General features: G+C 42.7%; 3 protein-coding genes across 3 annotated transcripts in view; 1 reads left to right on the plus strand and 2 right to left on the minus strand.

The window, feature by feature from the left end:
• The window catches only part of LOC133440368 (zinc finger protein 37-like), an 801383-nt gene that overhangs the window by 595067 nt on the left and 180192 nt on the right, over positions 1–26124 (minus strand). The window lies entirely within an intron of this gene.
• The window catches only part of LOC133424054 (gastrula zinc finger protein XlCGF57.1-like), a 102677-nt gene that overhangs the window by 9335 nt on the left and 67218 nt on the right, over positions 1–26124 (plus strand). Inside the window, exon 4 of the mRNA XM_061714444.1 lies at positions 13506–14351. Within this exon, the coding sequence (XP_061570428.1) occupies positions 13506–14351 (846 nt within the window). The remainder of the gene's footprint in view (positions 1–13505; positions 14352–26124) is intronic.
• Positions 21390–26124, minus strand: part of LOC133440345 (NACHT, LRR and PYD domains-containing protein 3-like) — a 36105-nt gene continuing 31370 nt past the window's right edge. Inside the window, exons 12-13 of the mRNA XM_061717584.1 lie at positions 23403–23449; positions 21390–23272 (exon numbers count right to left, since the gene is read on the minus strand). Coding sequence (XP_061573568.1) covers positions 22740–23272; positions 23403–23449 — 580 coding nt within the window. The 3' untranslated portion in view covers positions 21390–22739. The remainder of the gene's footprint in view (positions 23273–23402; positions 23450–26124) is intronic.

The raw sequence follows: 26124 nt of genomic DNA on the forward strand, positions 1-26124 counted from the left end.
GAGTGGCCTAAATAGTAAACGGTCACGCAGCGCGCATCAATTACCACTTGAAACAAGAAACACACACAGGAAAAATGCTGAGATAAATATCTATCCATACAAAATAAAGAACAACAGCAACAACAATAATAATACATCTATTAGACCAAAAGGTAAAATAAAATTAACTTACGGTAGGCTTTTTTACCCACAAAATGACAAGATAGTGATAAAATGAAAATAATAAACTCTATTGTCATAGAACTTTTCTAAGTTTGCAAGGCACTTCAAAAACAGATTTAAAAAAAAGCACAGATAAAAACAACACAGACAACGAAATATACAGGCCCTAATAGCTTATAAGATAATATAATAGGCTATATTAGGCTATGAATAATTTTATAAATGCACAACGACGTCTGAGTTAAGGAAGTCTGAGAGAGAGAGAGAGAGAGAGAGAGAGAGAGAGAGAGAGAGAGAGAGAGAGAGAGAGAGAGAGAGAGAGAGAGAGAGAGAGAGAGAGAGAGAGAGAGAGAGAGAGAGAGTGAGAGAGAGAGAGAGAGAGAGAGAGAGAGAGAGAGAGAGAGAGAGGAGAGAGAGAGGAGAGAGAGAGAGAGAGAGAGAGGGAGAGGGAGAGGGAGAGGGAGAGGGAGAGAGAGAGAGAGAGAGAGAATTAGCACAGACGTTTAAAAGTCCAAACAAAAGTATTTACTCACAAGAAGTGATTGTAATCAATTACATAATTTAAAGTAGATTTTTACTAAATATGATAATACATCTAGGCCTATGCGTGGTCTAATGATCAGCTCTCAACGTAAGACTATATTAAATTCTCTGTGGATTCATGCTCCACCTGCATCAATTGGATCCTCGTCAAAAGGACATGTCATGTTCGTAGCCTAATAGTAGTGAAAAGAAAAGTTGTAACACTGATTTTTTTTTCTAATCAATGAAAGACGGCATAACTGCCTCAACTGCACACTGACAGAAAAGAGGAGGGAAGGAAAAACTCAGGTGTAATCCACAATTAGTGCACTGAAATGTCAGGAGACATACGCATCTGGATTAGCCTGTGTCATACAAATATGTGATTAGAATGCAGACAAAAGATCAAAACAAATATGAAACAGAAAAATAATGCAGTTTAATTAATCAAATAAAACATCAAAATTATTGTCCTCCATCTGTAACTTCCGGTGCACGAATATGAATAAACGGTTGTTTTTTGGTTCGTTTTTTCGTTCCTGTTGACTAGTGATTTCATTTTTCTTATATGAAATAGAAAACGAAAATAAAAGCATATTTTGAAACTTTGTTAAATCATATTAACACAAAAAAAGAAAAAATGCAGTGTAATTCAATATTTGTTTTTTGTTTTAAAAGGAAAATCAAATAAACCAATCGTTTTTTGTTTTTTGATTCCCACTCATGATGGAAAAATCCAATGACCAAAAGATACACGGTCCGTGTATCTTTTGGTCATTGGATTTTTCCGTCATGAGTGGGAATCAAAAAACAAAAAACGATTGGTTTATTTGATTTTCCTTTTAAAACAAAAAACAAATATTGAATACACTGCATTTTTTCTTTTTCTGTGTTAATATGATTTAACAAAGATTCAAAATACGCTTTTATTTTCGTTTTCTATTTCATATAAGAAAAATGAAATCCCTAGTCAACAGGGTCAGTGTATCTTTTGGTCATTGGATTTTTCCATCATGAGTGGGAATCAAAAAACAAAAAACGATTGGTTTATTTGATTTTCCTTTTAAAACAAAAAACAAATATTGAATTACACTGCATTTTTTCTTTTTTTGTGTTAATATGATTTAACAAAGATTCAAAATACGCTTTTATTTTCGTTTTCTATTTCATATAAGAAAAATGAAATCACTAGTCAACAGGAACGAAAAAAACGAACCAAAAACAACCGTTTATTCATATTCGTGCACCGGAAGCTGGCATTTACAACCGAGTGAACTTAGTTCTGGATATTTGACAGGCATTCCTGTGACAATTCTCTCCAGGGGAAGTTGTTCTGTACCACCCCGTCCCACTCCAGCCAGCCACTCTAGGCTTACTATTCCCCCCCCCCTGTGTTTTCTGCGGTGCATTCACACCAGGTCAAAGCAGCAACAGGACTGTGGTCATTTGTTGTGGGGATAATGGGCTGACGTCAGTTCTAGAAACTCGCTTGCTCTTTCTGAAAACAGTATATTGGTCCATGTTCGAAGTCGTCCGCTCCTTGTCTCCCGCTTGTGTCTCTCGTGCGCTCTGAGCATGGTACGTCTGTGCGTCTGCAGTAGACCGTGCTGCAGATCGTCTTGTTTTTAACCACAGTGTACCCTACTGGCTGACTGTAAAACTGCAACTGAATACAGGGGACTTCTAGTACCCGGGGACTCGGGGCTCTGTACTACAGATGGAGGACAATAATTTTGATGTTTTATTTGATTAATTAAACTGCATTATTTTTCTGTTTCATATTTGTTTTGATCTTTTGTCTGCATTCTAATCACATATGTGTATGACACAGGCTAATCCAGATGCGTATGTCTCCTGACATTTCAGTGCACTAATTGTGGATTACACCTGCGTTTTTCCTTCCCTCCTCTTTTCTGTCAGTGTGCAGTTGAGGCAGTTATGCCGTCTTTCATTGATTAGAAAAAAAAAATCAGTGTTACAACTTTTCTTTTCACTACTATTCGGCTACGAACATGACATGTCCTTTTGACGAGGATCCAATTGATGCAGGTGGAGCATTAATCCACAGAGAATTTAATATAGTCTTACGTTGAGAGCTGATCATTAGACCACGCATAGGCCTAGATGTATTATCATATTTAGTAAAAATCTACTTTAAATTATGTAATTGATTACAATCACTTCTTGTGAGTAAATACTTTTGTCTGTACGTCTGTAGGCTCTGCTAACTCTCTCTCTCTCTCTCTCTCTCTCTCTCTCTCTCTCTCTCTCTCTCTCTCTCTCTCTCTCTCTCTCTCTCTCTCTCTCTCTCTCTCTCTCTCTCTCAGACTTCCTTAACTCAGACGTTGTTGTGCATTTATAAAATTATTCATAGCCTAATATAGCCTATTATATTATCTTATAAGCTATTAGGGCCTGTATATTTCGTTGTCTGTGTTGTTTTTATCTGTGCTTTTTTTTAAATCTGTTTTTGAAGTGCCTTGCAAACTTAGAAAAGTTCTATGACAATAGAGTTTATTATTTTCATTTTATCACCATCTTGTCATTTTGTGGGTAAAAAAGCCTAAGTTAATTTTATTTTACCTTTTGGTCTAATAGATGTATTATTATTGTTGTTGCTGTTGTTCTTTATTTTGTATGGATAGATATTTATCTCTGCGTTTTTCCTGTGTGTGTTTCTTGTTTCAAGTGGTAATTGATGCGCGCTGCGTGACCGTTTACTATTGAGGCCACTCAGTGTCAGACCTGAGCCAGAATTTATGAATGAAGATTGAATGACACAATGAGTGACGTGTTTTTCCACCTACATGAACTGTCTGACAGTTAACCTGATGAAGGTCACAGCCTACCCAAACGTTGTAACAATTATAGCACGACCTTCGGCATAATGGACTGTCGGCATATTGTAGCCTATTCTAGTTTGTTTTTTTATTATTATTTGTCCGTGCTTTTCACGACCCTTCTCACCGGTAGAAACATGGAGGCTGCAGTGGAAATCATGAATGACCGTCTTGACATTGTTGTAGCTGCAAATGCATGTAGTTCAAATCCATCAGAAGAGTGAACTTTCACATGATATTGAGATGCTAACATGCAGCAGCCTGTGTAAAGAACATTTTTCTATCTTTTAACAAGCTCTAGAACTGACGTCAGCCCATTATCCCCACAACAAATGACCACAGTCCCGTTGCTGCTTTGACCTGGTGTTTACTGTTGCTATGACAACTGTAGCTACATCTGGGGGCGTAATGTCAGTAAATACGAGTAAAATACATGCCTCGCGTATAGTGTGAATGCACCGCAGAAAACACAGGGGGGGGGGGAATAGTAGCCTAGAGTGGCTGGCTGGAGTGGGACGGGGTGGTACAGAACAACTTCCCCTGGAGAGAATTGTCACAGGAATGCCTGTCAAATATCCAGAACTAAGTTCACTCGGTTGTAAATGCCAGCTTCCGGTGCACGAATATGAATAAACGGTTGTTTTTGGTTCGATTTTTCGTTCCTGTTGACTAGTGATTTCATTTTTCTTATATGAAATAGAAAACGAAAATAAAAGCGTATTTTGAATCTTTGTTAAATCATATTAACACAAAAAAAGAAAAAATGCAGTGTAATTCAATATTTGTTTTTTGTTTTAAAAGGAAAATCAAATAAACCAATCGTTTTTTGTTTTTTGATTCCCACTCATGATGGAAAAATCCAATACCAAAAGATACACTGACCCAACAGGAAGGAAAAAACGAACCAAAAACAACCGTTTATTCATATTCGTGCACCGGAAGCTGGCATTTACAACCGAGTGAACTTAGTTCTGGATATTTAACAGGCATTCCTGTGACAATTCTCTCCAGGGGAAGTTTGATTTTAATATTTGATTGGTCGGGTTTACGTAAAATGGCTCTGTATGCTGCAGTTCGGGTAACCATGGCAACCATAGCGGCGCTGAAACAACAGATTAAGGATTATTTTTTAAAGATTGATTAAGGACTTGTTCCACAGCGGTTTGACGCACAATGACATTTCCTGCACGTTGCAGCAGATGTGTCTCCTGCAATGCTCAGAAATGAGCGTCAGAAGATTCTGTGCTCGGCATCATCTGAGGAGAAAAAGTCTACGCAGAGCTGGAGAGCGCTTTGATTCAATCTATTTATGAGGTTTTTATTCAGATGTCCACAGTATATTGCAAATATACACACTGCATGCGCCGCGAGCGAGAGTCAGCGTCAAAAACAGTTCCATTGCTTTATTTTTTATTGCCACTGTCTATACTGGTTGCGAGCGACGCGGCGTCGTTTTGAGCTGGACTTTTGTCACAACGCCCTGGTTCTATTTTCTTCCCGTCGCTCGCGTTGAAAGCCGGTTGAAAGTTGAAAAAAAAGTGTAAAGCGCTGTAGGAAACAGTCATTTCAATACAAGAACTTCAATAAAGTGTCAGCTGCTGGAGGGGAGATCGCCAGGCTGGAAGGTTCTGATAAGATAATAATATATAATAAGAATCTTATCTTAATCTTATTAGGGCTTAATTTGTCCCGGATCCTGCCGGATTGATCGTGTCCTCTGCTTTTTCCCCACATCCCAGTAATGATCTGACATGCTGACATGTTTGCACCGCACGCCGGTCACTCCAGCTGTTCGCTGTTTGATTGCGTAATCACACGCCGTTATTAATTGTTTTTTCCCCACTTATTCCACCGAATAATAAACTTGTTTTCTGTTTAGAAAGTACACACGTAGGGAGATTACAAGTAATCACCCATCTTTTACTTGTCCCTTTACTCTTTTAGGAGTCGGCTAATGTTAGGAGTTTCTTTCAGGAGCGCACGGGCGGGTGAATAAAGGCTGATTTATGGTTCCGCGTAAAATCGACGGCGTAGCCTACAGCGACGCGCACCGTTCGGTGACCGCCCCGCGTACCCTACGCTGTAAGGTCTGCGTTGGTGTAACGCGGAACCATAAATCAGCCTTCTAAAAGGCGAGTCTCAGCTGTCAATCACAAGAACGTGGTAGAACGTGGGGCCGATAACGCGTTCAGAGCGGGTCCGATGCCACGCATTGCGGCGCGACAGTCGGACGCTCGCATGCAGTTAGGACAGGCTGTTAGGGAGCCGTAGCCTAATTTTTGTTGACAGCTTTATACTGAACACTGATCACCCCGATCACGTTTGCAGTGTACACGTTTAAAACCCATAAGCATGTCGGAAGGCCGTTGTGGCTGAGTTTTGTCATTAAACGCCATAAAACTTCTGTCGGACTCAGCGTAGCCTACTTCTCTGTCAGCAGCGCGTCATGCAAATATACAGGACCTAACAATAAACTCTCAAGCGGCTCTTAAAAGTACAGGAAAGCCGCAATACCGGCTATCTGTCTTCACTGGGGGTGCTTGCTGGAGAAGGTCGGGTTGGAAGAACCTGAGAGAGCTCCATCAGCCATACCATGAATTCCGGCGTCAGGTAAAGTTTGTGCTGCAGTGCAATTTATACATATAATGATAATCACGTGGATACCTCACGCGTGGGACTAAATTAATTCTTCCAACCCGACCTTCTCCAGCATGCACCCCCAGTGAAGACAGATCATGATGAATCAAAGCGCTCTCCAGCTCTGCGTCTTTTTCTCCTCAGATGATGCCGAGCACAGAATCTTCTGACGCTCATTTCTGAGCATTGCAGGAGACACATCTGCTGCAACGTGCAGGAAATGTGTTTGTGCGTCAAACCGCTGTGGAACAAGTCCTTAATCAATCTTTAAAAAATAATCCTTAATCTGTTGTTTCAGCGCCGCTATGGTTGCCATGGTTACCCGAACTGCAGCATACAGAGCCATTTCCGAGTCACGTAAACCCGACCAATAAAATATTAAAATCAAACTTCCCCTGGAGAGAATTGTCACAGGAATGCCTGTTAAATATCCAGAACTAAGTTCACTCGGTTGTAAATGCCAGCTTCCGGTGCACGAATATGAATAAACGGTTGTTTTTGGTTCGTTTTTTCCTTCCTGTTGACTAGGGATTTCATTTTTCTTATATGAAATAGAAAACGAAAATAAAAGCGTATTTTGAATCTTTGTTAAATCATATTAACACAGAAAAAGAAAAAATGCAGTGTAATTCAATATTTGTTTTTTGTTTTAAAAGGAAAATCAAATAAACCAATCGTTTTTTGTTTTTTGATTCCCACTCATGACGGAAAAATCCAATGACCAAAAGATACACGGACCATACACTGACCCGGTTTTAATTCCCAATTTCGATTTTCAAACACATCAATGAAATCGGATAACGGATAATGGATAACGATCCGTTTTCCGTTTTTTATTATCAAAACAAAAGATGGGTTACGGATTATTTTGGTTTATTTCTCTATTTTTATTTTGTAATTTCAAAACAAAAAACGGATGGCTGCGAAGGTCCATGTATCTTTTGGTCATTGGATTTTTCCATCATGAGTGGAATCAAAAAACAAAAAACGATTGGTTTATTTGGCTTTCCTTTTAAAACAAAAAAACAAATATTGAATTACACTGCATTTTTTCTTTTTCTGTGTTAATATAATTTAACAAAGATTCAAAATACGCTTTTATTTTCGTTTTCTATTTCATATAAGAAAAATGAAATTACTAGTCAACAGGAACGAAAAAAACGAACCAAAAACAACCGTTTATTCATATTCGTGCACCGGAAGCTGGCATTTACAACCGAGTGAACTTAGTTCTGGATATTTGACAGGCATTCCTGTGACAATTCTCTCCAGGGGAAGTTTGATTTTAATATTTTATTGGTCGGGTTTACGTGACTCGGAAATGGCTCTGTATGCGGCAGTTCGGGTAACCATGGTTACCATGGCGGCGCTGGAACAACAGATCGAGGATTATTTTTTAAAGATTGATTAAGGACTTGTTCCACAGCGGTTTGACGCACAATGACATTTCCTGCACGTTGCAGCAGATGTGTCTCCTGCAATGCTCAGAAATGAGCGTCAGAAGATTCTGTGCTCGGCATGATCTGAGGAGAAAAAGACGCAGAGCTGGAGAGCGCTTTGATTCAATCTATTTATGAGGTTTTTATTCAGATGTCCACAGTATATTGCAAATATACACACTGCATGCGACGCGAGCGAGAGTCAGCGTCAAAAACAGTTCCATTGCTTTATTTTTTATTGCACTGTCTACACTGGTTGCGAGCGACGCAGCGTCGTTTTGAGCTGGACTTTTGTCGCACGCCCTGCTTCTATTTTCTTCCCGTCGGTCGCGTTGAAAGCCGGTTGAAAGTTGAAAAAAAAGTTGAAAACGCTGTAGGAAACAGTCATTTCAATACAAGAACCTCAATAAAGTGGCAGCTGCTGGAGATCGCCAGGCTGGAAGATTCTGATAAAATAATAAGATATAATAAGAATCTTATCTTAATCTTATTAGGGCTTAATTTGTCCCGGATCCTGCCGGATTTCTCATGTCCTCTGCTTTTCCCCCACATCCCAGTAATGATCTGACATGCTGACATGTTTTTGCTGCATTTAACACCACGAACACGCTGGTCACTCCAGCTGTTCGCTGTTTGATTGCGTCACCACACGCCGTTATTAATTGTTCGATTTTTTCCCCACTTATTCCACCGAATAATAAGCTTGTTTTCTGTTTAGAAAGTACAAACGTAGGGAGATTACAAGTAATCACCCATCTTTTACTTGTCCCTTTACTCTTTTAGGAGTTATTTTAGGAGTTTCTTTCAGGAGCGCACGGGCGGGTGAATAAAAGGCGAGTCTCCGCTGTCAATCAAAAGAACGCGGTAGAACGTGGGGCCGATAGCGGGTCCGATGCCACGCAGTGCGGCGCGACAGTCGGACGCTCGCGTGCAGTTAGGACAGGCTGTTAGGGAGCCGTAGCCTAATTTTTGTTGACCGCTTTGTACTGATCACTGATCACCCCGATCACGTTTGCAGTGTACACGTTTAAAACCCATTAAGCATGTCGGAAGGCCGTTGTGGCTGAGTTTTGTCATTAAACGCCATAAAACTTCTGTCGGACTCAGCGTGCTTCTCTGTCAGCAGCGCGTCATGCAAATATACAGGACCTAACAATAAACTCTCAAGCGGCTCTAAAAGTACAGGAAAGCCGCAATACCGGCTATCTGTGTTCACTGGGGGTGCATGCTGGAGAAGGTCGGGTTGGAAGAACCCTGAGAGAGCTCCATCAGCCATATAAATTCCGGCGTCAGGTAAAGTTTGTGCTGCAGTGCAATTTATACATATAATGGTAATCACGTGGATACCTCACGCGTGGGACTAAATTAATTCTTCCAACCCGACCTTCTCCAGCATGCACCCCCAGTGAAGCCAGATAGCGGTCATTCGGCCATGATGAATCAAAGCGCTCTCCAGCTCTGCATCTTTTTCTCCTCAGATCATGCCGAGCACAGAATCTTCTGACGATCATTTCTGAGCATTGCAGGAGACACATCTGCTGCAACGTGCAGGAAATGTGTTTGTGCGTCAAACCGCTGTGGAACAAGTCCTTAATCAATCTTTAAAAAATAATCCTCGATCTGTTGTTCCAGCGCCGCCATGGTAACCATGGTTACCCGAACTGCCGCATACAGAGCCATTTCCGAGTCACGTAAACCCGACCAATAAAATATTAAAATCAAACTTCCCCTGGAGAGAATTGTCACAGGAATGCCTGTCAAATATCCAGAACTAAGTTCACTCGGTTGTAAATGCCAGCCGGTGCACGAATATGAATAAACGGTTGTTTTTGGTTCGTTTTTTCGTTCCTGTTGACTTCATTTTTCTTATATGAAATAGAAAACGAAAATAAAAGCGTAGGCCTATTTTGAATCTTTGTTAAATTATATTAACACAGAAAAAGAAAAAATGCAGTGTAATTCAATATTTGTTTTTTGTTTTAAAAGGAAAATCAAATAAACCAATCGTTTTTTGTTTTTTGATTCCCACTCATGATGGAAAAATCCAATGACCAAAAGATACACGGACCCTGCGAAATACACGTTGCAATTTTCACCAAGCACGACTTGCACAACACCTCGCTCTGGTCGACATCATCCTTTCTAAATCCAAAATACCTCCAAATAATGGAGGATGATTTATGTTTTTGCACAAAATTAGATTCTGCACTGCCACCGGCCGCATTATCCTCCGCACTCATGTCTCTTTTCTTCCGTTTCGATTTCTCCGCTCTTCTCCGCTCTCCTGTGTGTGGCTGTGTGTGTCTCAGTCAGCGTCTCCCTCCCACCCTCCTATGTTTGTCATTGGTTGGCTTCAGCTGTCGATCAACAGCAAGCATGAAATAAGCTTTGTGGTTGGCTGGCCGTAGTGGTGCGTTCAAGGGCAATCTTAAAAGTAATGTTTATGGAGACTGCTCGAGCTGTACAAGCAGGGCGAGCGGAAATATATCGTTTATATCGTTGCTTTTCCGTTATTAATGTCTTGAATATTCATATCTCGATATAGATACGATAACGGTATATCGTTCAGCCCTAGTTCATATAGGACTTCATATGCAGTAATTGTAGTAGTGGTACTACCACTGGTACTATAATGGCGCTTTTGCACTAGTACCTCCTCAGCTCGGCACGGCTCGTCGCGGCTCCACCCGTTTTGTCCCCGTTTGTTTTTCCACATCCAGGTGAGAAGTGGGGGGGTTGGGGTGAAGCTGCTGTGACGTACTCAATTGCGCAATGAAAAATCAGCTGGAGCCGCGAGCGGCTGAGAAGAAAACAGCCCGTCTACATCCCTTTTTTAATTCTCTCGTCAGCCCCCAGGTTTATGAACATCTGCACCTCAGAGTTGGATCACCAAACAGATGTTTGTGCTGTATAATAAAATCGCTGCGAGCCACGAGTCGCCTCGCGCTGACTCCCGCTTCCTGATTCAAACATCTGACGGCCCCGCCCCCGACCAATCAGCTGCCTGTAATGTGATGACGTCGGAAATAGTCCCGGCTCAGCCCGGTTAGAACCTGGCCAGAATGGTTACAGAAATAGTATCTGCTTGGCACTACTCAACCCGCCTCAGCCCGTAGTGGAAAAGCGCAAGACGGGGCCGTGGCGGGTAGAAGCGAGCTGAGTAGATACTAGTGCAAAAGGACCATAATAGTACTACAAATGGTACTACTGGAACTATAATGGCGCTTTTGCACTAGGACTTACTGAGCCCGACTCGGCTCGTCACGGCTCTACCCGCCTCTACTCGTTTGTTTTTCGACTGCGAGGGGAGAAGTGTGCAGGTTGGGGTGAAGCTGCTGTGACGTACTCGATTGCGCAACCGCTTTGTTCATGTCGGCGCTGATCAGAAATCAGCTGGAGCCGCGAGCGGCTGAGAGTAAAACAGCCCGTCTACATCCCTTTTTTAATTCTCTCGTCAGTCACCAGGTTTATGAACATCTGCACCTCAGAGTGGATCACCAAACAGGCGTTTTGCGCTTTATAATAAAATCACCGCGAGCCGCGGGTCGCTCTCACACTGACTCCCGCTTCCTGATTCAAATGTTTGACGGCCCCGCCCCCCGACCAATCAGTGGCGAGGAGGGTGGTGACGGCCCCGCCCCCGACCAATCGGTGGCGAGGAGGGTGGTGGCCTCAGAAATAGTCCCGGCTCAGCCCGCTCAGAACCTCGTTCGAATGGTTACAGAAAAAAGTATCGACTTGGAGCGGCTCTACCCGTCTCAGCCCTAATGCAAAAGCGCAAAACGGGTAGAACCGAGCTAAGGTGATACTAGTGCAAAAGGGCTATAAGTGATACTACAGGTACTATAACTGGTACTACAACTGGTACTATAATAGTACTACAACTGGTACTACTTGTGCTACAGCTGGTATTACAACTGGAACTATAACTGGTACAACAACTGGTACTTAGACTGGTACTATGACTAGTACTGTAACTGGTACGATAACTGGTACTTCAACTGGTACTACTAGTACTATAACTGGTACTAAAATTGGTACTATAACTGGTACTACTGGTACTACAACTGGTACTTTTATCTTTTATGTTGTGATCTGCTGGAGCAGCAGCATCACAGCAGTAGAAAGGAACAGACTGGAAAAGGTGAGGAAAGCGGGCTCTGTCCTGTACTGTAGTAGTACTAGTAGTCATCCATCAGGACCATGGACAGCTCCATCAGTGACCAGCTTCGTCATCTGCCATGCATTACTGAGAGGCATCATCATTATCATCGTCATCGTCACCATCATCATCGTCATCGTCATCAGCTGCAACCACAATGCATCAGAATTCTCCCACACAGGGCCCTTTCCAAGTTGTCCCTGGCTAGTGAATAGTAGGGGGCCCGACAGACGGCTGATGTGCATTGTTCTTTAAGACCTCAAACTCCATGTCATACTTTTTATCTTTGTACTAACATGTCAACATGACATTACCTTAAGCTGGAATGTGGTGTCCTGCATAAGCAACAAGCTTGGAGTGAGAATTGCTCACCTTTTTATCCAGTCTCAACTTTCTGAGGTCTTTCATAGAAATTACGTTGCAATCATTCCCAGTGTCCAGCCTGACTTTCAAAACTTTCTTGTTGACAATCAGATCTTCACGCCACTTTTCTTTCTTTGCATCCACTGCATCGATTTGTGAGACTTGTTTTTCTGCTTGGATTGTGCCAACAAAGAAGTCCTGATCATCTGCCTCGGCCTTGTTTATATGTTGCACTTTATGATTATTTGTGTGCTTGCGTGAGTTGCACATTTTGGCATAGTGATTTTCCCCATGGCAGGCTTTGCACACTTGTCTGTAGGCAGGGCACTTCCTTGGCTCATGCCTGTAGCTGCATCATGTGCAGTTTCCTTGAGTTCTCATCTTTACATTCTGTGCTGTGGCACCACTGTCTTTCTGTTTGTCACGTTGTTTTATCTTAGTGACTTTATTGACAGGAATTTAAACTTCTTCATGTAGACTTTTTAGCTGACTCCGACTCAACTCACTGGCTCTGCAAATGTCTATTGCTTTGTTTAGCGTGAGGTCTGGGTCTCTCAGTAGTAGTCCTCTCACTTGGTCATCTGTGATTCCACACACGATTCTATCTCGTGTCAGTGAGTCGGTGAGGTGTTCAAACTTGCAGTGTTTCACTTTCTTTTTTAAATCAGTCACATAGGCATCAACAGTCTCTGATTATCCTTGTACTCGAATAAAGAACAGGTGCCTCAAATGTGTCACATTTTTCCTTGGCTCACAATGTTGGCGGAAAAGATCTTTCAGTGTATCATAGTCATCTACGTCTTCATTGAAGTCAAAAGTGTTATATACCTTTTAATTGCTTCGTCCCCAGCCACATGTAGGAACGTGGCTCTTTTCACTGAATCAGACTTTTCGTCGATTCCGCTGGCGACAAAAAATGGTTTGAATCTCTCGATCCAAACTCTCCAATTTTCTGCTAGATTTCCTTCTAGGCTTAATGAGGTTGGAGGTTTCATCTGCTCCATTTTGTCTTTGTATCTTTGTTTTACTTCAAGTTTTCACTCTGACACCATGTTATATATGATGCGGAAGAAACCATTTCTAGAACAAAAACTTTATTCTTCAACTGTCTCGATACCAACGCAGTAACACAAGAGTACAGTCACAGTGCCGCCTAATGGTCACACAGAGTAATGCACTTGTTTTCAAATATACTACATAGATGAGGGGAAGACCAAAGGTTCAGGACAAACTTTAAACCTCACAAATACAACCAAACAATCAACACTGGGAAGCACTTTTGACTTATTAAAATCCTATATTTTTGTAATTCCAGAACTCCCACAAGAAAATGTTTGTAAGGTGGAGGAGGACGGGGTTTTCAGTAACCAGCACCTGGATAACCTGGAGAGGAGCTGCAGCCCGGACCAGGAGGAACCAGGGCATCCACAGACTACAGAACTGGAGGAAGACTCCAGCGGTCAGGAGATGAAACACGAGGACCTAGAGGTGGATGTCTCATTGGTCAATGTCGCTGATGTGAAAGTTGAAAATGATGAACCAGGACCAAACTGTGTCCAGCTGCTGTTGCACACTTCTCCCGAAGCTCAAAACAAAGATGAGGAAGGGACTGAAAGTTTACGCTCAGACTCCAGTAAAACTGCAGATCCAGAGCCAATGAGACGACACGGTGACCGCGAAGATGCTGCTGTCCCGTCAGACAGCAACTGTAAATCAAAGCTGACCAGGACCCACACGGGGAAGAAGGCATTTTCTTGCAGCACTTGCAGGAAAGAGTTCAGTAAAAGTAGTATTTTAATGGATCACATGAAGATCCACACTGGCGAAAGGCCGTACCTGTGCAACACCTGCGGAAAAACCTTTACTAAATCATCAAATCTTAAACGCCACATAACCACGCACACGGACGAGAAGCCCTACATCTGCAAAACATGTGGGAAAAGTTACAGGCTACGTTCCCACCTGGTGGTTCACTGGAGGATCCACACCGGCGAAAGGCCGTACCTGTGCAAGACCTGCGGAAAAACCTTTACTGAATCATCAACTCTTAAACGGCACCTAACCAGGCACACGGGCGAGAAGCCCTACATCTGCAAAACATGTGGAAAAAGTTACGGAGAACGTTCTACCCTGGTGGTTCACTCAAGGATCCACACCGGTGAAAGGCCGTACCTGTGCAATACCTGCAGCAAAACCTTTACTAAATCATCACATCTTAAGCGCCACATAACCACACACGGACGAGAAGTGATATTAGTGCAAATGTGCAACAAAGGTTTTAGCCGCAGAATTGATTTGCTGAGTCACATGAAAAATCACCCGGAGGAGAAGTCTGGTGACTCGTGACAAATGAAGCTCATGTTGTCATCCTCCGGGGGCAGCTGTTCACTCCTGTCTGGCCCACAGAAGAAGAACCCGCAGAAGTCCAACCACCACCTCCTGTGGCTGATGAGCCTAATCCCCTCTCCACAAGGGTTGCAGGTTCAACCCGGATTTATGCTTCTCCGTCAACTTGACACAGAGGGAACGATGTGGTTGTGTACTTTTTTTTAAAAGTTCTGCATTGAGTTTGTTTGAATCCCTGTTCCTTCTTAAAATCGTTAGTATTTGTTGCTATTGGTAACTTGCCATCTCCACGGTGCAAATAAAGAGCTGTTAGTATGTGCTGAAGTTTCTTTAAACGTGACAGTTTATTTAGTTCATCTACAAAGCCTCTCTCACACGCCCTTTTTCCCGTCTGTTTCTTCTTCACTCACATTCTCTTTGTAAAGTTAATCTGCAGCTCCATGTTGTTAAACTCTCTCCATCTGCTCCGTTCAGAGGTTAGTCCAAGTTTGATATATTTACGTGTTCAGTTTTTACAACATTCCTCTGAAAAACATGAAGAAAATTCAGAGAAACAAGGACAAAAGAAGAAACGCAACCATCAACACGTCAGAAACAGAACAGCCAACCATCTGTCACCATTTTATAAACTTTGATGTCTGCAGCATTAAACAAAAAACCTTGAAGATTTCAGAAGTCAGTGCAGTCAGATAAGATTTACTTTTATTTCCCCTTTAAAATGTTTTTATTGATTTAGAAAACAAGAACATTTGGTTTAAAGATGAATGAGGAAATGAGTGTGATGTGGGATACACATCACGATACTTGAGTCACGATACAATACGATATTGCGGTATCCAAATTTTGCGGTATATTGCGATGTTATACATAGTTCGCTGAAAACTGTAAAAGGCTTTATGCGTTTTAAAATCTGAGCTACACGTACATCAGATTATCGTGTTAATTCATGGGACAAACTAAGTAAAACAATACAATTCAAATTATCCATGCCGTGTTATTGTAACTAAATAAGCTAAAGTTACAACATGTGTGTATGTTTTTCATATTATTTACATAATGAGAAATAATTAATAGAAGGAAATACAGCAATAGAGAGAAATAATCATGAAAAAGTAATTACATTTTCATTTTAGATGGATGAATTATTTTATTGTTAATTCTGGAATATTACACTCTCCATATGTAGAAAGAGCAGCAGTGCCCCCTGGTGGTGAGTTATAAAAGCTCAACAGAATCAGAATCAGAAAAAGGTTTATTGCCAGGTTTGTTAAACACACAAAGAATGTGTTGTGGTGATTGGTGCAATACAATACAAATATAAAAGCAAATATATAAGGGAAAATGTATAAACAAAAATGTACAATATGAGGTTTTCAAAGTGCCGATGAGTCTGTGCAAAAGTGATTTAGGATGTGTGTCAATGTAACGCATAGGTCAGGATTGGAATCTTTACGTTAATGTAACGTAGAGTGGGAAGGGGGGACAGTCCGTGGTTGACGGGGGGAGGGGGGACCGGGCCTTGTTGATGAGGACAGCTGCAGTCGGGAAAAAACTGTTCTTGTGGCGTGAGGTTTTGGTCCTGATGGACCGCAGCCTCCTGCCAGAGGGAAGAGTCTGGAACAGTTTGTGTTGGGGGTGGGAGGGTCTGCTGCAATCTTTCCAGCACGCTTCAGGGTCCTGGAGGCTGCAGGTCCTGGAGAGATGGAAGATTGCAGCCAATCACCTTCTCTGCAGAGCGGATGATACGCTGCAGCTGCTCCTGTCCTTCACAAGGCAGCAGCGTACCAGACGGCAGAGCCGCCTGGGAGACTTGCGAGGCCCTGTGCGAAATGGCTGGGGGGGCGAAATTTTTGGGTTTTTCGGGTCGGATCGGGTGTCTATATGCGCAATTTTAACTCTCCAATGATCAAAATACTGGATACCTTCCCCTGCCTCATCGTCATCTGGGCTTGCCTCGACGTGAGGCCCCACGGCTGCTGGAGACCCGGTCGGATCGGTGATTTTTGTAACAAATTTATCAAACGAGCCTTTCAGAGAGGCATTAAACTCTTCCATTTTCTTTAGTTAATTTTCTTTTTTCATCCCCTTGTGTCTGCGCTTGGTCTGATCAGTTGTATTGAACAACAGACATGCGCATCATTGCACATATATTTATTGATATGCACAGACTAGTACACATTTAGGTCTGTAATGGAACGTGACTGTTGATATTTATAAGGGAAAAAACGAAAAAAAAATTTCTTTGAAAAAAAAAAAAAAAAAAACGGCCCATAGCGCGAGGCCCCCTGGGGCGCGAGGCCCCGTGCGGTCGCACGGTTCGCACACCCCTTGCGGGGGCCCTGCCAGACGGTGATGGAGGAGGTGAGGATGGACTCAATGATGGCCGTGTAAAACTGCACCATCATTGTCTTTGGCAGGTTGAACTTCTTCAGCTGCTGCAGGAACTACATCCTCTGCTGTGCTTTTTTGGTGAGGGAGGTGATGTTCAGCTCCCACTTGAGGTCCTGGGATATGATGGTCCCCAGGAAGCGGTAAGACTCCACCGTGTCTGCTGGGGAGTCACACAGGGTGAGGGGGGCAGGTGGGGCTGCGTTCCTCCTGTAGTCCACTATCATCTCCACTGTCTTTAGAGCGTTGAGCTCTAGGTTGTTCCGACAGCACCAGGGGCCTCATGTACTAAGAGTGCGTGGATTTCGACGTGAAACCATGCGTGAAATTTACACGAACGAAAAAATTCTGATGTACAAAACTGCGTACGCCCAAATCCACACAGGTTGCTCTGTACAAACCAATCAGCGTGGATTTGAGCGCACATGCGGGAGCACAACACACAACAAATTAAAAAAAACATTGGCTCTGAGCTGGAATAAATAATTTATTTGGGGGCATTTCTTCCGATTTCAGCTGCATTGCATTATGGATAATGCTGTTCTTTGCTTTGTGTTGCGTTCCGTGAAGAGTTTTGGTTTTATTATGATCGTACGGGTTTGTGAATGTTTATGAGCAGTGTTAGTGCATCTTTACACTCTGCTTTTCTTGTTTGTATTTTAAGAACCGACACCAGAACTTAAGTTGGTGGAGGAAAAACGGCTCCTCGTTCAGCTTTACTGTCACACGTATTATACTGACAGAATAAGACCAATGTACACGTTTATTGAGTCCTACACATTGTGGATGTCCGCGATCACCTCTCTCATAAGTATAACAATGTGAACAATATACGGATAGATAGATAGATAGAGCTTTATTCATCCTCGAAGGGAAATTCAACTGTCCAGCAGCTCATCAAAACATAAAAATCAACCACACTTCCATTCAGACAATAAAAGCACATTCATAAAAAATAAACATCAAATATAAGGTTTCAAAAATATCATGTAAAGTGCAAACTAAAATATAGTCCAGTTGTGGCAGAGGTGAGTGTGTGAGTGTGTGTGAGTGTGTGTGTGTGAGTTCAGGAGGAGTTAAACAGTCTTATTGCTGTGGGGATGAAGGATCTCCTGAATCTCTCCGTTCTGCAGCGCAGTGAGAGGAGCCGACCGCTGCAGCTGCTCCTGCTCCTGCTCCTCTGTTGCGCCAGGAGGCTGTGGAGACGCTGTCTGCTATTGTCCATTATAGCACTCAATTTGTTCAGTGTTCCCTCTCCACCACAGATCTTAGCGGGTCCAGACTCCTGCCCAACACTGAGCCCGCTTTTTTCACCAGTTTTTCCAGTCGCTTGGTATTTTTGATTGCAAGGCTGCCTCCCCAACACACAGCAACAAAAAAGAGTGCACTGGCCACCAGCGTGTGGTAGAACATGGCCATCATCTCCACACACACGTCAAAAGACCTCAGTGTCCGCAGGAAGTACAGGCGGCTCTGCCCCTTCCTGTAGAGGGCGTCGGTGTTAGGGAACCAGTCAAGCTTGTCGTCCAAGAGGACCCCGAGGTATTTGTATGTACATTCATATTTAAAACATGAAGCATCACGATCTGATTCCTCTGCTGCAGAAATAAAGACAACTTGTGCCGAAGAGATTATCGAGGTGCAAACGTGAGAAATAAAGAGCAAAGTTGCTGTAACTCGGAGTGTTGCATCTTCAGGAGGAGAGACCGGTCTAGATTCCGGTCCATCACCGGAGAAACACTTTCTGGATCCTGCAGCTCCTGCAGCCGACTCCAGACTCTGAAAGTTGCCTAAATATTCAATAAAAACTTTATTCATCATTTCTGAGTCACATCAGTTCGTACCAACCAACCTTTCCGTGACATCCTAGTTTTATTTTAAAAGACAACTTTACAGAACCGGTTTTTCGCTGCAAAATGTATTTTAATGTTTTTCTGTCCAGACACAGTTATGTGATGTTTTAGGAGCTGGCTTTAATCTCCAGTACTCGTCCCACACAGTCGTCATGGTGACAGAGATGTCCGACCTGTCAGCAGCTCCAGCTGAAAGATCATGTTGGTCTGAACCGGAGCAGCTGGTCCAGTTCAGGACAGAGATCCAGAAGATCCTCTTGGTACCTGAACCAGCTGATGGTCCAGTCTTAGTCCTGGACCAGCAGATCCAGACTAAACCAGCTGATGGTCCAGTCTTAGTCCTGGACCAGCAGATCCAGACTAAACCAGCTGATGGTCCAGTCTTAGTCCTGGACCAGCAGGTCCAGACTAAACCAGCTGATGGTCCAGTCTTAGTCCTGGACCAGCAGGTCGGTGTGATCTGATCATCAGCAGGTTCCTCTAACAGAACCAAAGCTCCATCAGGATTCGCAGGTTCCATCGTTGAGCTCCTGCCTTTAGTTGTTTGTTCAGATCATGTGGTTGATTGTGAGATTGTTGCAGCTCCACTCGTGTGTAACTTATCTGGTGATGTGGGGACTGTCGTTTCCTTCACGTGGTCGTGAACTTATTGCTGACGTTACGTTTCCTCATGTTCTGCACTTCACTGCATCACCAGTGAGAGTCACCAACAGACAAAACCTCAGAAAAGTGCGTACGCCAGCCTTGGTGTGTGCGTGAAAGACCGCAACTTTCTACGTTCAAATCAATTTTTATATATCCGACCGTGAGCATAGAAAGTGCCGTACGCACGTTTTTTGTGCGCTTCACGTTTTGTACATGAGGCCCCTGGCCCTCACACAGGCTCAGAGGCCTGGGTGGAGAGTACTGTATAAACCTCCATTAACCAGGAGGGTTGGGGATTTACAGTGGAGGCTCCTGCACGGGGTGCTCGCTGTGAATGCCTTTGTTTCTGTTATTAATCCAAATGTTCAGCCTGTCTGTCCCTTCTGTGCACAGAGAGAGACAGTTTTTCATTGTTTCTTAGAGTGTGCTCGTCTTTCTGCTCTGTTTCACCTGCTGAGTCGAATGTTCTCGATGTTTGGTGAGACTTTTTCACACCAGGTGTTCATTTTATGTGTCAGGCGCAGTAAACCGAAAAAATCTAAATGTCAATTGTTCAATTTTGTCATTGGTCAAGCCAAATTGGTGATTTATGTCAGCAGGAGAATCAGACTGGAGGGTTCTGTGGATACTCATGTTGGATTAATTTTTTTGTCGGATGTTAAAAGTCAGACTCAGGACTGATTTTAATTTCTACTGTCTGACTAACAACATAAAGGAGTTTAATGACATGTGGTGTGTTGACAAGGTGCTGTGTTCAGTGGAAGGCAGCATGCTGCTCTGGAAATATTCTGAGTTGAAATGTATTGGTTTTGTATTGTTTTTGTTCGTACTGAAAGTTTTTGTCTGTGTGTTTGGTTGGACATGTTTTTGAGTAAATAAAAGTGGTTTGAAAAACTCAAAAAAACTCTCTGTTTCACACACACACACACACACACACACACACACACACACACACACACACACACACACACACACACACACACACACACACACACACACACACACGGTCATTAATATTCATTCATTAAACCACAGTATCTTTTCTTCGTCTCATTAATGTAATGTACCATTGCTGTGGATCTTGTCTTTTATAATAATAATTATTAAAAAAGATATCATTTCAAACGTTTTAATGTATTATAATTGTTTTGGGGGTTTCTAGATAAAGAGCACACATATTTGGATATTATACAACTGATTCTGAGAAATCGTTTTTATATTGACATTGATGAACATTTACAATGTGAACATAAGACCTTGGTACTAACTCCTGTCTAAACTTAATTGTGTTTTGCTGCGGGCGGTGCTCCCTTGCTGAAGGCGGCGGTGTGGCCTGCAAGGGTGGTGGTGACAGAGGCTGCCTTTACTGGTCTCCGGGCTGTGGATGACGTGTTCCCGGTGGTGAAGGGAGCATGGGAGGTTGGGATGGAGGGGCCTGGTGTCCTCTCCTCCAGTAGGAGTCGGCCTCTCATGTGGATGTTGCAGCAGTGGAGACTAAACTGGGAGGGGCTGCACCACTACTGTCCATCTGACGTCTCATGTCCATCACCATCAGCTGCAGCCTCCGGTTCTCTTGTATTTGCTGCAGCACATACATCATTGCAGGTGGGCCCTGATACGGCTGTGGCCTACCCACATACACAGGTGCTCCAATGTGACTGGGAGATGTCTCTACAACCTCAGGTGATTCTGACCTGGGCGCTGGGTGAGGGGTGTCATCTCTGCAAATCCCTCTCTATACCTCCATTCAGTCTCCTCTATCACAGCGGGGGTTCCTGCAGGGTAACTGACAGCCTGTGGGAGGGTGTACCCTTCATAATCTTCCATCAGTCTTGGTTGTTGCATTCGTCGGCGTGGACGTCCATCTTCACTTGGGGGAACATTAGCCATTATCACTTCGTAATGACCTTATCCGGCTCCAAAGACCATATGTTTTGGAGGCTTAATGATTAACAGTTGTACACTGGCTTTCTCTGTATTTTAATCATGAAGCGCATGTCAAGACTTAAATGAAGATGCAGGAAGCGGTCAATTTCCTTTACAGTGCTTTAATCCAGTCTAGAGAGAGCACTTACAGTTATGGTGTGTGTGTATGTGGTTCTGGAATAAACCATAGAATAATAGAAATCAATAAACAGCAACAAACATATGTTTAACCATAGCACACAATCCAAATAATAATTTTATAAGCATGAACATTATATACATGAGATAATATCACATTTAACTGGCAACAAAGAAACAATCAGTTACATTCAGATAACATAACTAATGACTTTTGAACAATTAGTGAAGTAAATAACACTGCTGGAAATACTCACCAGCAGAATTATAAAATATAACGCATATGGATGTTCTTAAATCAACCACTCTGTCAGGCAAACCTTCAGACCAGTGCTACATATTTGATTATTAGTACAAATGTGGGGATTTTGAATATCTGATTATATTTAAACCAGATATCTACAGATGTGGGACTTCATGATTTGCTAGAAGTATTATGCTGCTTAATTTCATATAAATGGGACTTGATTTGAAGATGTTCATGATTTGCTACTAAAATGTTACATAAGCAATCATTTGAAAATTGGAACAAACTAAATGAATTAAGAATGAAAAATGTTTTGTGTTGAAATATGTTTCCTAGCATGATAAATCAATTTGATAATTATTGTGAGGAAATGTTGAGGCAGCGCTTTTAATGAGTGAATATCAAATATTGTCATCAAAGGGGAACTTTATTCAAAAAGTAGCCCTTCTTAGTACAGTGTAAAATCAACAAGGCCGACCCCCGGGAACCTGAACATGAAGAAGCAGTTCTAGATGATGGATGGATCATCTTATTCATCTTGGTGAGAGCTCACACATAAACAAACCCTTCACCATGAAAGAAACCTGACAGTCCAGTAGTGATGTCATGGCTGGAACAGGAAGTGGGTGAGAATAAAGAGCAGGATGAACCCTGGCTGCACAGCAACCTTGTGCTCAGATCTGACAGCAGCTTGTAACTTCATCTTGGCTGATTGCAGCTCAGTGATTCCTCTCTGACATCACAGTTGGTTACATGTGCAGCAAACTAACTGCAGCAGACATGAAGTGAATGATCTCAGCTGAACTGAGCTGCAGAGAAACAACATGCTGCTGTTCACTGTGAAGCTCTGACTGGAAACAGACAGAAGAACAACATGTGGATCCTGGAATAACGGCAGCTTCCACCTTTAAAGGACCGGAAGAGGAAGACGTTTTCTAGGAATCATTCAGAACAGTTTCACCAACATGTGATTCAGGTGTTGATGGAAACAGACAGACAGACATGTACAGACTCAACTATCAGTCCAACAGAGACAGTTTCTCTGACAGGAGGAGACTCTTTAGACTGAACTCAACACAGAGACACTGAAGAACCAAACCACAACCCAAACCCAGGATAGAGAGGTTCAGTGAATGTGGTGTTGAAGGTGTGGAGGTGGATCAGTCTGTCAGAGGAGATGCTGTAGAAGGACAGAGTTCCAGCAGGAACGTCCACATACACTGCTACTCTGTCAGAGACTGGGGAAGAGGAGGATGAGGAGGAATATGTTACTCTGCTATTGTGATAGACACGGTACCCACTACGATCAGAACATTCCAGACTCCAGGAATGATTGTTCCTTCCAAACCTACAGTCATCAGACTTTCCTTTCCTGCTGATTCTTCTGTAACTCACTGATACAGAAACATCTCCTCTCCACTGGACCTCCCAGTAACAGCGACCTGTCAGAACTTCTCTACACAACAGCTGAACCCAGATATCAAACCTGTCTGGATGATCAGGATATGACTGATCCTCCTTCACAAACATCATCTTCTTGTTGTTGTCAGACAGTTTGATGAGTTTGTGGACGGTGTTTGTGTCGATGGTGAGTTGACAGGAATCTGATGGAGAGAACAAAAAACCCAGCTGCAGTTATTTTTGATCTGTCATTGATCATTGATGGACTCACGAATGAGTGATGTGACAGTGTGAAGATGGATGAATCTGTGAATGAAATAAAAACACACTTACACTTCCTCAGACCTGGTGTCATCCATCGTTGTCCAGCAGGCTCCACCCTGAAAGGAGGAGGGGGGTCAGACCAGCACAGTCTCTTTCAGCAAACATGGACATTACATGGCTCTCACACACTGATGAAGGAACAGTCCAACACTTGGACAGATGCACTTGAATGCAGCATCTCTGAAGTCTGTCCTGTGGTCGTCATGTTCCAGCACAGTTTGAACACATTCCCTTCATCTGATTTCATCTCTGCTGAATCAGCAGCAGGAGGAGACCGTGTCATGGATGAGTGAAGGTGCAGCTGTTATTGTGCTGTGATGGGACTGAAAACCACACTGCTGTGGTTCTGCAATGTTTACTGGGTCAAGAACAGCTCAGAGTTGTGAACTGCATCTATCAGCTCTGTTGCAGCACCAGGGGTCCGTTTCACAAAGCAGGTTCAACAAACTCTGAGTCTAATCCTGAACTCTTAGTTGATCTACTCTGAGATCGGAAACTCTGAGTTTCCGGTTCCAGAACAGCGGATTTGAGGTAATTTACTCAACTCTAAGTAGTTTCACCTGGAGTTAAGCTCGTGCGTGAGGGAAATCAAAAGCCATCATCAGTAGAGCGCTGATACAAGGATTCACCATGGCAACCGGCGACACAAAAGAGCGACATACATTTTCTTTTTTTTCTTTTTAACTTTATTTATCATTTCAATTTACAAAATCCCTTTGAGGAAACATCAGTTTGCATCTCAAGATCCACATACTTCACGCCACTGGAGTTAGAAGTGTTAATACGTGCGTATGGCGAGTATGAGAGCATATTTTGGAGAAAAAAAATGAAATTTTATTGTCATTTAGATCAGGGCCATCAATTGGGTACGGCAGCTGCCACACCTCGGCTCAGGGGAAAATGTAAATGTTTTATTTTTTAAAATACATTTATGGAATTACTCTGTCTATTTGTATTGATTTTTTCCATTACTTAATACATATAAAATAACTACAAATGCATATCAAAACAACATGATGGATTTCACTAGGTATTATCTTTCCCAACACTTGTACCCCCCTCATATCTTGAAATGTCCCAGCATCCCTGACGACAGTGGTCGCGACGCTATCAATCTCGCTTTAATGCTGCGTTCCATTTACCTCGGATATCGGAACTGGGAACTGGGAATGGCAGCCATCTTTTAATGGTAACTCGGGGGTGGTGAAGCTTCTCCCACTTTCCCAGTAGGAAATCCCACTTCGAGGGGCGTTCCAGTTGAAAAATCCGACTGGGAACTGGGAAATTCCCACTTCCGAGGACAAATGGAACGCAGCGCTCTGCAGTGTTACTAACTTACAAACATGAAAAGGAAGCAGACAACCACGCAATAAAAAAAGAAAGAAGACAAGGGATGGGTCCAGAAGATATTAACGAGGCTTTTAGCCACTGATGGATTAATTATGCAAGTTCATCTCAAAGTAAGATATATAAATATATATATAAATCCTCTTATACATCTGTTTAAGGGAAATATTTGACTTTTTTTTACTCTCGCTCTCCTTTTTGCATTTGGACTTTAACTGTTTGAAGTTAAAATCTGATGTCCCTGTGATATTGTTGCACTGACATAGTGAATAAAGTGAACGAGTTAAATTGCGTTTGTTAGATAAGCCTTTTCTGCTCTCTAACTCTGCCGCTTGCTGTCCGTGGTGCAGAAAACGGATGCGTATTGCGTAAAGACCCATTGGCTGAATTGACGGCACTGAGGGAGGAGACAGAGAGAAACTCCAGGTTCGCTGAAATAAACCTGGTCCCGACCAGGTTAGTTTCAGAGAGTCTGTTACTACGGTAACTGACCGAGAGCTTAAGTTACCTCTCTTTGTGAAACAGGCTAGAGTTACCTCTCTTTCTCTGGTTTGAGTTACCTCCCTTTGTGAAACGGAAAACTCAGAGTTTCCCTCATTTCAGGGTTAACAGACTCAGAGTTTTCACTAAACCTGCTTTGTGAAACGGACCCCAGATGAGCTGCAGCAGCTTGATCTGCTGAAATATCTTTGTTCAGAGTGTCTTGGAAAATTCAGACATTATATGGTTTGTAACAAAAGGCCAAAAGCTGTAAGGAACATAATGGGAAGAGGCAGTAGCTGAACATATCAGAGCGGGGCCAGGGGGCGGGGCATATGACCGGGCCCTTTGCAGCCTGGAGCCAGTTAAATAGCACTAGCATCGTCTCCCGTTCGTCCGGACCACTTCACTTTTGGAGGCTCATCCCTTTTCAAGGTGCTTTTAGTTTCATTCTGACACCATGTTACGTTACTTTAAGCTTAACTATCTTAAAATAACGAGATAGATAGAGTGACTTGCTGTTAACCGTTTACTTCAACGTCCTTAGCAACTTTAACCAATGACAACACATCCGGGTCTCTACATACTAACCACCAGCCATCTGATTGTCTGAGACATAACCAGGCTTAAACTGTACTGTAACAGGTAGGATTAACTTTACACAACAACAAAGTCCAACAAACCACAAAAACAACAAAAACAGCCTAATAAAACAAATACATTTCAGACACAAAATCAACGCATTTATAGGAGTTCAGCACCAGGGATACCCACCAGATCACTCTGAAATCACCATCTGACATCCACTTCAACTAATGACAGTAGTGTAGTAAAATTGGTACAAGTTTAAATTCAATTTGAAGTATTGCGGCCTACTCACCACTACTTGAAGGTACTCGGCGAG

Source organism: Cololabis saira, chromosome 3 (genome assembly GCF_033807715.1).
Source record: "Cololabis saira isolate AMF1-May2022 chromosome 3, fColSai1.1, whole genome shotgun sequence".
Classification (NCBI taxonomy): Eukaryota; Metazoa; Chordata; class Actinopteri; order Beloniformes; family Belonidae; genus Cololabis; species Cololabis saira.